This window comes from Cimex lectularius, unplaced genomic scaffold (genome assembly GCF_000648675.2).
Source record: "Cimex lectularius strain Harlan isolate CLEC.00 unplaced genomic scaffold, Clec_2.1 scaffold25, whole genome shotgun sequence".
Classification (NCBI taxonomy): Eukaryota; Metazoa; Arthropoda; class Insecta; order Hemiptera; family Cimicidae; genus Cimex; species Cimex lectularius.
The window spans coordinates 819,481-831,771 of record NW_019392633.1 but is presented as its reverse complement, the minus strand read 5'-3'; the positions used below and the strand labels follow the sequence as shown (position 1 = coordinate 831,771).

Below are 12,291 nucleotides of genomic sequence, written 5' to 3'. Positions count from 1 at the left end.
AACTCAATGCGACGATCGCGTTAATGCCCAAGTAGGTTTAAGCATTGGAGACAGTGTAATCTCAGAATTAATTTCTATAACTGAAAATGTTGAGAAATAAATTATTTTTAAATCAATCGCTAAGAGGCGTGGTGGAGATCATCTTCATTCATAATCGGCCGGCTGTACGAATAGCAGCTTTTCTAAACTGGCGGTGGCTAAAAAGGTTTTTGAATGACGTTTCCTGACGTTTGAAAATCATTTTTGATCACTGTGTCAAAACTCTTTTTTAACTAAAACACACATGTACCCCCGAGTCCTAATTTAGAAAATATTAATATAGAAAAATTTATCCTATGAAACGCACACTATTTACAAATTACAGTTAAATTAAATTCATTTTCACTATTTAAATAGAAACATATTTAGGGAAAAACTTCACATTAGGAAAAAAAAATGATGCATCATTTTGGCTAAGCCGTAAGAAATCTAACTAGTGCAGATTATCGTCCAAGTTATTTATTTAGGCATTAGAATGGGATATGGTTTTGGTTATTTTAATTATAATGTCGAAAAAGCTTATTAATATCACCAAAACCACGTGTAAAAAAATCTAAATTAGGATGGGATCTTTTTCGAAATGCAAAGAATACTAACAAAAACGCGATATCGTTTAGGATATAGGATACGCGTACTATCGCGTAGACGTGTCCTGATGATGTTTGTCAGGTGTGATGGACGTGAGGGGGACGTTATCTTGGTGGAAAACAGCATCCATTCGCTTGGACCCTTCTGTCTCACTTTGAATTGACTCTTCCCATATGTACAAAGAAAACACGGCATGTGCTAAATAGAAATAGTCATAATACAGTCAGATCCTGTGACTGTCATATGCAATACTTTACCCTCTTCGATTACAAAATAAAAAAGCGAATGGCTTTAAGTTGATTTAGACATTTTTATTTAAAAATTAATAGTCAGGTATCTGAAGCCTATTAAACCTATTTTAAAATTGGTTAATTTGACAATCCACGAATATAGTCCAGTTCTAAAGCAATTTAAAACGTTTCCTTAAAATAATGTAATTTTAACATTTTGTCAACAACAGTTTTGTCGGTAATTTCTTGTTTGTCATTAAAAATAAAATAGTATAATATGGTTTTACATTTGATGAAATACTTTTCAATTTTATTTACACTGAAAGTATATTTATGATATGTCCCTTATATGTCCTCAGTAATGTAACATATAATTAGCTAAAAATATTAAGTGGTTTATGTTGTTATCCGAACAATGAGAATTATTTCACTAAATCTACTTGACACAGTGACTGATGTTACTTAAACTTAGTTATGTTCCTAAATTTAACTTTACATTTCGTAAGAGTTTGTACCAACAAATGTTGTACTTTTTATTGTATATATTATAGAAAAATCTCTTGTTAGAATGTTATCTTTACTTGAGAGAGGGGGCAGAATAGCTTTATTGCGGAAAGGGCCGTCGAGTTACTCCGCTTATCTTCTGCTCTTCCTACGGAATGGAAACATCACCGTGAAAAGATAAAAATATATATTCCCGTTATGATGGTGTCTCTTAGATTTTTTACTAAAAATACAAAAACCTACAAGAAAGTGAAATTGAATTTTTACACACACATCGGGTCGAAAGTTTTGTCAAAAAATCTTTCCTAGTAGTTCCCCTCATTATTTCTGCCTTGCTAATGTTACCAAGTTTATATCTTTTGAGTTTCAAACGGAAAGTTAAATGGCATAAAACTGTATTGTGGTCGACTGGTAATGCTTCTTAAATTTGAGTAAAATACTAATGCTACAAATTTATAATACAGTCGCTGTTGACAGGAATTGCGTACTCGGTTGTTGGCAATCGGGGGTCAGGCGTCCACTGTCCTGCCTTGTGACCCACCGAAATGGAGCTATGGTTTCACATTCATACTTATTCTTAAATTCAATCTTTCTAGTGGGTACCTGGTACTGTAGGGCGTTTACCTACCTTCGAATCACAAACACAAACAATACAACTATTCTAATTGAAGAGCGATTGTATTCATTGTTCTGCCTATGGCCTAACATTCATGCCTATAAATTTGTATATACATTGTCCATACACCATACATTTAAGACATCGAACTATGTACAGAAAAGTACCTTTGTTTCTTCTGAAAATCGGAACAGGGTATCGTGAGGTATCTACTCGATTCCTATTCGCTCTCCTTGTTACAAATCTATGTGACAGCTCGTATTATTCAAAAGTTCTTCGCTTCTCACACCGCTCACATTCATAACATAAAAATCGACGTTTTTTACTTTGTCATCTGAAACTCTCATTTTTCTATGTGTAAGATAGACTTGCAGGCACGGTTTTTATTTTGTTTGTGCCGAGGTTTATTTCGTAGTAATAACACTGGATTCAAATAACCAGTGTAGTTAGTGTTTAATACGGAACTGTGTTTCCTTATCTTTAGCTTGTTCCAATCACGAAGAAAATCGATCTGGTTGAAGGTAACCGGTTGAATTGTCTGTCTGTCGCTCAATGTAAAACGTAGGTATTGAGCCGTCAATTTTGTTAAATGTTAAGTGGCATTGTCTTTATTGTAAAATGTTCGTCACGACATGAGAATGTTGGAGATGTTCACTTGCGTACACGTTTCAATTAATGGGGCACGAAACGGCTGCTTGCAGTAAGGACGAAACGAAAGAGTGCACTTTAAATTATGACTTGTCTGAGATATTTTTCAAATTTTACTCAAAATATTAATTGCTCATTTTGATTTAATTTCGAGATTGTTCACAATATTATTGCCCCTTTCCTCTTTTGTTTTGAAAGAAAAACGAACATATTTATCACTTTCAGCATTTATAAAATCTAATATAATATACACTTTAGGTTTTAATTGTTTTTACTCTGGGAGTTAGAGAATGGGAGAAGGAAAACATTGTCAACTACAAACCACAGACCACCACAGACCGTACGCCTTTTTTTTTTTTTTTTGCTCCCTATTAATTTCCGTTTGGAACAAACCGCGAGGAAATAGCTTGACAAGATGAAGGGCATAATCTCATGTATAGTAGCCGGAGCGATGATCCCCGAGTAGATATCGTTTCCTCTCATTCGATTTTCGAAGCAGAGAGCTTTTCCCGAATGTAGGGTGAGCCGGAGAAAATGAGTTTGAGTTGAAAAGAGCTATTATTCTTATGTTATATTGAAATCTGATATACATAATATAATGATTTAAAAATCAAGTCCTACATTAATAGCTTTTGTAAATGTCTAATCAACATTTTTTATTAACTAGCCGAACAAAGTTAATAATTGTTAAAATGGACCAAAATATATTTTGACATTAAGTCCTTCCAATTTATTATTCTACCAAAAAGGCTAAATATTTATTTTTTTATTGTACAAAGAATGACTTTTTTTAAATTCATTTATTTATTTATTTTTTTTTTACCCATTGGGCAGCCGCTCTGGATTAATATATTAATCATTCAAGAGGTCTCTTATCCATATGCTTTTCAGTCGTATACGTGTTAATCGTGTGATAAATTTACTGTGAAAACGTCTGTAATATGTTTTGATGGATGAAAAAAAAAAAAAACATTTGGCATGTAAAGATCTCTCTGAAGTGTGTTATTGTTTATATAGGAATGGGCAGAAACCATTAGTCGTAAATCTTGAATTGAAAACTTTCAAATCTTTGAACATTGGAATATTAGGCCAATAAACTTGGCACGCGTACATCTAAATAGGTTTTTGTGGTATGAGTATATCGAAAGTTTTGATTTTAATAATAATTTTGTTCGTCGATTTAGTAGGTAATAAAGCATTTTAAATCGTTCGTTAAGTGTCCGTTTTAATCTTGTGTGTGGATTCCAGTTTAGTCGTATATCAACTGTAATTCCTAAATAGTTAACTTTGTCGGATTGAAGACCCGGTTCATTGTATAAGTATGTGCTACGACAAGTCTCACGACGGAGTGTAAGGTTGCGACTTGGACGTTTTAAACTTTATTTTCCAAAGATTGATTGATTTTTCAGTTGTTGACATGTGGTTTTGTAAATTAAGTCAAGTTCGTGTGGAAGAGGGGTGACTTGGTAATATGTCGGTGTCATCTCTGCGGCGGTAAGTGCATTCTCATTTGCGGGCATGTCAGAAGTAAAATTTGTGTAGCGAGTATTGACCCCTGTGGCACACCTGCATACACTTCTTCCATCTCAGAAGTTCCGATCCCTGTTTCACTGCGATCTTTTCTTAAGGTGTGACTATCGGATAATAGGCCTGGGATAAAAATAGTTTAAAATTTGTATAATAGTCCCACATCCCATACTTACTCGGAGGCCTGAAGAACATAAAAACAATCCAGTCTCGTACAGTTTCTGCTCAAGACATGAAGTAAAGAAATCTGTAACCCAGTGAAGTTGGTGGGTAGTGGAAGGATGGGTTCGAAAGTCAAGCAGATAGTCTGGTAAGATTTTGTTCGTAGTAGAAATAGCGATAATTCTTTTGTGAATTAATTTTTCGAAAATTTGTAAGGAACGGGTAACAAACTAATAGGAGGATAAGATGATAGGGAGCTTAAATTTTTTATGGGGCTTTGGGATCATTTTAATTTTAATTTAAAGAAAACCTTTAATATTCATGTTATTTTTTTTTCATTTTCGGTAGTATAATAATTTCAGAAGTTCATTAAATATTAAAACCTTTCTTCAGAGAGCTGTATTAGTTAATGGCACCTTTTAACTGGGACAATAATGAGTATTAGTTATATGTAACAACTATTGACTGGGAAACTTAACGCGAGGATCATAGCAGCCAGTTGTGTTCCTCGTACTGGAAATATTGTAAGAAGAAAACTTTTTCGATTATTTCAGTTGTTGGAGCCACATCTTTTTTGATTTACCACTAAATGGCGACTTTTTGACTTACATAATACTATTCTTGATCTGATTCACGATTTATAGAAGTGTTTTTGGTCGGGGACGTCAAAGAACTTTCTAACAAGAGATTCCTTTATACGCCTGGGTGTCCAGGACTTCCAAAACCCGATTGGATACTTGGTCCATTTCCAGACCTTTCACCCCATCAACATTTCCCTTTCACACCAATCACAGACGCCGATATTTATCGACCGACCTGAATCGGCAGCTAAAGTAAAATTTACTTAATTTTCTTGATTTATGGAATTTTTTATAAAGTCATTTTTCGTATAAAGTTCACTACGGAATGCCCCTTGTATTTGTTCGATTATTGGATTTGACTTTCAAATTATCATTGAAACCTTTGTGATGGTCCTGGGATAATTTAAATAGAAGAAACGTTTTATTTTGTCGATCACTGTGACCAATAACAAAAAGTTCTTAATATATGTATCACATATTTATGTATGTTGTTCAAAATGTAGTACGTATTAAATTCTTATATAATATATATTATTATAGAAATGTATAAATATGTGGTAAAGAAAAGCGAAGAATTATACATCTGCAGTTATGCAAACGAGTACAAAGCAAAAGCATATTAAAGCACATATATTTATTCCAATTCGCACTTTTTATCATATGGACAAATAAATTTATTGTAATAGTATTTAATAATTGATGTTCGATAATTGATGTTACAATGTTTCTGTTTTGTTTGAGCGAGTCAGGCAATATCAAATGTTTGTTTTAATTGCTAGACACCCTTGTTGATATTTGTTCGCAGATGCCGAGTTGGCAAGGCATTTGGAGGAAGATCCAGATTCTACTCCTTTCCTTCCTCAAACATTACCGTTCCACCTTCCCTGTTGGAACTATCGCCCAAGGGGTGAGAAACCTTTGTCTCCTTTCACTCTCCTTATCTTTGCACATTTCCATATGCACCCCACTGACAAACGTCTTACTTTGTCCTAATATCCTCACAATGCCTTCTCTCATGCCTTCTTCTTTTTTTAGAAATTTGAATAAATTCGTATCTGGAGGTCTTGTAGATACTTCCAGATTAAGTATTTGTACGATTTTGGTAGTTATTTCCTTAACGTCAAGGTACAATAGTAGTTTACCGTTTTTAGTTTTCTTTCCTTATACATAAAATAACGGCTTTTTTTACTAGTAGAAGTACTTTGTTAATGTTCATTGTTACTTTGTTTACTTTGTAATTGTTACATTTATTTAGAAATATTATTTATAACTTATATTAATAATACACATGTACATTTGTGTGTGCGTGTGCTTGTACGTGTGTACTTTACCCTTGAAGATCCTATTTTGATTGTAGTAAAAGTCGGTAAACGGATGATAGAGAAAAAATTAAAAAATATTTTTGCCCAAGGGTGTTGTTACCATATCTATTGCACTAAAACTAAATCCGTAAGTAGTAGAACTACATATTTGCTATTAAAAGCTGTATTGAGGAAACCATACTAAATGCAGTAGTTATATAATTAACAGTTCAGGAGAACTCCCTGTTGTGGTCACCGTTTATTATTAAATGTTCAGAGCCTTAATTTGATGTCTTTTTCAATATTAGTACGAAAGATTTCTACTTCTTCAGTGAAAGATTTTTTATATATATTGGATGGCGAGTATGTCATTGAATTTTCGTTACACCTATTTAGGATGCAAAAAGGGAGTTAGTAATCAAATTCAACCCGACAAAAGATACTTTTGAACGGAAAAGTCTTTCCGCTCACGATCGAGTTAACTCTTCAGAAAGAACGACTATAAAGAATGAAATTGAAGCTTGAACAATAGGGCCTGATGAAATCTCGACAAAGAAGCCATGCCTCTCTCCCCTTTGTCTTACTTCTTTTTTTCTTCTCTCAACAGTCACTCATTCAGTTGAATTTGTGTAATTATTTATGCGACCAGAAGCCATAGTCGGCCGAGAAAAACTCATAGGGCTTCACTGCTTACAACGTAATATTCATTATCCTGTTAATTTCAAACATGATCGATGAAACCTGTTTTCTTGAAAAAAGAAAAAAAAAAAATTCTAAGTTAAAGGTTCGTATTCATTTTATTGTTTGCACCGTGTCGATCATTGCTGATGCATTAGCCATTTTATTGATATTTTCTCCACACACATTTTCGTAGATTTAAATTAAATTTTATTATCTGATTTTAAGGAGGATGATGACGTTTCCTCCTCGATGAAAAATTAAGAAAACTCTTTTGAGAAAGTTAAGAATGAAATGTTTGTAACAGACAATAACTTGTATATATCAGATTCTTTATTCAAATAATACATTTTTACATTATTATATTAAAGTTTTTTGATGTTACCCTTGGTCTTTTTGAAACCGTCTGTGGGTTATATATTTAAAATTAAATATGAACCTACATTTTACCTTTCAAGTCAGAAAACACTTTCAAATTCGATGAACCTTTAAAAAAATACTAGTCGTCGCCCAAACCTGTTTAAATTTAGATTTCAGTAAAAGGTGTTTTCAGTTTTTCCCCAGTACCCTTCATATTCTTCTACACGTTAGCATATCAAGAACCAGACAATAATATACAGATTGACCTTTTTATAATTGCTTCTGTTAAAAATGGAAAATAGAGGATAAGAAACAACATTCAGAAAAATAAGAGTTAGAATATTTATACAGTGAAGCCCTTGTTAACGGACAATTTTTGCATTCCCGGTAAATATGATTTCTGTGCATTTTGAATCCTCTACAACGGAACCAATCGGTTGCGGACACTTCCCATCAGAATAATTCACTCCTCTAGAATGGACGTAAACAGTAAAAATATATCCATATATAATTTCCATGTGAAAAAAAATTGTTACCATTATTAAGCTTTTCGTTTTCTATTTGTTTAAATCATAAACGTTTTAGGAAGGTCGCTAGATGTATGGCATATATTTCTATGCCTTAGACATAACGAAAACCGTTTAAATTTTGTTTTGACGCAGCATTCAGGACGGTTGGCATGATATCGCGCTCTAGTCCCTTCACCAATTTTATGAAGTTCAAAGAAGCAGCGTGCTGCTTAAAACGGTAAACGGCGTTGTTTTTCATCCATGAAGAATTATTCGCTGAGCTTACCCAGTGGCAGTGCGATATGATTTTCTATGCATCTATCTACCCTTCTCCTCATAAATCCCCCACTTTTCTCATCGAGCATCGCAGCGGTGGGGATTATCCGTTATGCTAAACTGCTTTGCGTTGCGATAAGCTCAATAACATAAAATTTCATTATTTGATACTACAATAATAACATGATCAAACTATGTCTGTGTCATTCCTTAAGTAAATAAAAATTTGGATTCTCCATTGTTCATGAAATGAATGCTTTCACCAGCAGATATAAATATGTCGCTATTGCTTCATTAGTTTCTAGGCATGAATAATTCAAAACTTGGTCGGGAAGAGGGAACACCTGAGTGGATTCATTAGAGAGGAAAGTCCGATCGGGAATTTCCTGTGTCGTTGTTGTCGATTTAGAAAAAGGTTTCTCGCACCTCCCCGGCCGTCGCGACCCTCGCTGAATCGATCCAGCTAATCTGAAGAAGTTAGAGAAGTGTTTACCCCTTGGCCCGGACAGAGGAGCCGTCTTCACCCGCCCTTCCATCCTAAACCCACTTCCACAGTTATCGTTTCCGACACGGCATCTCCACGTTCCGATCCTAGATCTGACTTGGTTCAGATTTCGCTACTGTTGACTTCCTCGCTAGATACGCGGGCCTCCTCCCTTAACCACTATCGCCTCCTTCTAGCTTCATTAAACCGATAGGACTTGTCTGTCAGCACCCCTTCCTCAGAACCGTGCACAATCGTACCGAATCCATCTCTCTCTCCTGGCTCAATTTTATTGTTTATTTATATACATAATTTTTTTACATCACCAGTTTTTCGCTATTATCGTTCGATTCATTTGGATTTCAAGATTTGTAAAAAAAATTGTCTCCGTGAATTATTTACACCCCCTCCCCTTGACAGGAGCGAACCATTGGGTACCCCCCAATAACCAATTTATCAATACATACTCTATTTGTCTGCTTTACATATATACGTAGATAAATTAAAAATAAATAAATTCATGAATTTCATGCACTGGATAACAATAAAAAAATTAAAAAATGATACCTGCATTACAATCGATATTATTAATTTTAATGTACTTTCTTCTCATTACAAAGATAAATTAATTCTTTAAAGATCGCAAAGAAATATGTTCTGTTTGGATTTATCCAAATAAAAAAATGTTAATCTTCAAAATAGAAGACAATTTCATAGATATGTCCGGCATCAAAGTTGGGGCTTGTCTTTTCCCTCTTACCGAATTCCTCCCTTTTTTTAGTCTGCATGCCTTTTATTATTTATTTAATTTATAAACTTATGTAGACAGAGCTTTGTTGTGTATTTCACCGTTTAGTTACATCTGTTTAAACTGAATCAGTTTCACCCATTGGTGTTTGTGTTTTTGCTATGTTTTGTTTGTGTAGATGCTTATAAAATGTCAATAACAAACTTTTGGGCCTTTTCAAATCAAATGGTTTGTCGAGGCCTGTCTACACAAGAGGTTTGCCTCGACACAAACAGAAGGTAGGAGATCGTCTCAATCACAACAAAAACAGCATTACTATAAAAAAAAAAGGAACAGCAAAACAAAAACTCGATACAGGATTGAGAAGGAGAGAAAGAGAGATGGCATCAGGAGAATACAAAGTACACAAAATCAACAAAAACATCATAAAGAAGAGGAAAACAGAAAATAAACATAACAAAATTAAAAATGTAAAATCTGCACAAAGACAAACAAGGCGCACACAAGGAATTGCATTTACCTAATTTAACTTGGGGCAAACACTCATATGGAACAAAATGGACGGTTTGTAAAGTGATGTGCAATGTTTGTCTATGTGTAGGTTTAAACGGGGACAGCCGAGAGAACTCTGACAAAGCGGTCCGTCCACATCAGTCTGGTCAGGCCGTGGGTCACCGCCAACGTCTAAAGGTAACCATGAAGTGTTATTTGAGGCAGCAGAACATAACCTGTACATCCCCGAGAGTTAAAGAAAAAACCATCAGTACTTTGTAATTTATTGTAAGAGTCTGGAACTAAATCAGCTGTTGCAGTGTTGGTACTGCTTTTACGCCATCTGCTTGTCTTGGCTAGGGTTCAGGAGTCGGTTTGCTCGGTTTAATTTGCCTGTTTGTTTTTGTTGCAGATAAGCCTCCGGAGACTGCTCACACTAGGCAAGCCCCTCTCCTCCAGGAGCCTAGATTTGGTGTCGCCCCTCAGCTGTACAGTAAGTTCTAGTTGTACTTTCCAACAATATAATAAATTTCTTAACTATATATAATTACAAAACTACTGAATATAATTAAAACAACAATTATTCTTAAATGATGAGAATTAAAAAGTAATTAATGTTACATCCTTACAAACATGTTGCATAAATTTTGCATGTGCCTGTTATGTTATGTTACTATACCATTGTAATTACACAACTACTAATTTTAATTAATGTGAAAAACTTTTTCCTTATCGCAAAAAAATTCTTGTAAAATCCATTTGCACAGAAAACAAGCATCAAGGGCACTCATAAGAACATTACACAGGCATTCAGTCTGTTTCACTATTGAACAACCTACTAACTATTAACTAGTTACTGAAATCACTTGCTTAGCAAATAAAGTAACATTTTCAAAATCTCTTTTCCATTATGTTGTTAGTGTATGTTCACTTGTCGTTGTTGTGTTTCAATTGTTTGATTTTCATTTTAGGTTATCACCATTATAGTTTTATTAACAAATAATCATTATTGCACTATTATCTAGCTAGCTGCAGCAATATATTTTCTAGTCTAATAGTTGACGTTCATATTAAGGGAAAGACATGCTAATCACCTCCTATTTGTTTTTCAAACAAAAATGAACTTGGGATTTTAAAAAATAATATTTTAACATCTGGAACCGACCACCAGATGAATTCTGTAGACATTCATTTTGGCTCGATACCAGAATAAATACAAGTTCAAAGCTGTTTATCTATGCTTTTAACTCAAATTGTTGAAATCAGATCTTACAGTAGAGCAGTGTGAATATTTAATTTTTTTAATTTGTGTTAGTTTTTTACAACTTTAAAAAATATAAGACCATTTTACTAATATGCATGCAGTGAACCATTTTGTGCCTACTTGTTGCAAACTACTGAAGGGTCCAATTTTATTGTTAATGCTTTTTTTTATAATACAACTTAGGTATGATTTAATATTCAATGTAGAAATTATTTATTTCCATTTATGTTAAATTCAATACAAGTAAATAATATGATTAAAAATTTTAATTTGATTTTGCATGTGAGGTTTTTATTCTATGTAGGTGGGTAAAGATTACATCATTTAGATCATAAGGCAATTATTCTGGTTAATATACCTTAGAAAATGTATGGCATTGAATTAAAAAAAGTTTACAGTTGAAATTGTTTGAAAAGTACCTTCCCCACTTCAAATTGAGCCATTAACACTACTTTTATTCCATATAAATACACCTTAGACTAAGTGACAAATCCTTTTCCCGTGTTTCCTTCTCAGTTGACTATTAGAAGAAAAATACATGCTGTCAAGCCTTTAAAGATGCTGAAAGTTGTTTTCATTTTGAAAAAGCGCAACCATTTGTTTAAAAAAATAAAATAAATAAATAAACAATTTGTAGATAATTTTTCTTCAAACATCTTTATTTAGGAATATAATAATGTAAGAAAAATAGACAAAATATTGACATCCAATTTTTAATTATTAGCAACTTCACCAATTTCACTTCCCCCTTACTAACAATTTTGAGTATAAATTAAAACCTTTTTGCAAAGTGTTTCCTGTGTTCCTGCAAAGAGGGTCTTGTTTGATTTCACACATTGTTTTTGACGCTTATAAATTTATTTATCCATGTTACTAACAAATGTTATACATAAGTATTATTTCCATTGTTACATTTACTTTGGTCCAAATTCACAATAACATATGTTTTCAATTACAGACTTTGGGCCGGGAAAGAGCAATTATCAAGGTACTTACACAACATTTTTCTTTCTTTCTTTTTATTTATTTTTTTTTTCTTGTTTTGTGGTAGGTGGTTGTAGTTCATGGTGGTGTAAACTTATTGATGGATAAAGTGATTTTTCTTTTATTTAAATTGTGCTTAATACTATTTTATTGCTTAGAAATGTTGTGTAATCAGGATTCGATTCTCAGCGACTTACGAAGTGGCCACGAGATGTTAGCAAAGTGATTAGTGCTTTAATTAAATACACGACATTTGATAAATGGCAAAAAGAGGGAAATTTCAAAAAGATGTAGGTTGAA

General features: G+C 33.4%; 1 protein-coding gene across 14 annotated transcripts in view; it reads left to right on the top strand.

The window, feature by feature from the left end:
• The window catches only part of LOC106668733 (heterogeneous nuclear ribonucleoprotein L), a 74,397-nt gene that overhangs the window by 58,535 nt on the left and 3,571 nt on the right, over positions 1-12,291 (top strand). For 5 of the 14 annotated variants that reach the window (XM_014397723.2, XM_014397735.2, XM_014397727.2 and 2 more), the window contains 3 exons: positions 5,701-5,802; positions 10,156-10,236; positions 11,966-11,995. In XM_014397723.2, coding sequence (XP_014253209.1) covers positions 5,701-5,802; positions 10,156-10,236; positions 11,966-11,995 — 213 coding nt within the window. The remainder of the gene's footprint in view (positions 1-5,700; positions 5,803-10,155; positions 10,237-11,965; positions 11,996-12,291) is intronic. The other 9 variants (XM_014397730.2, XM_014397733.2, XM_014397734.2 and 6 more) reach the window with 3 other exon arrangements.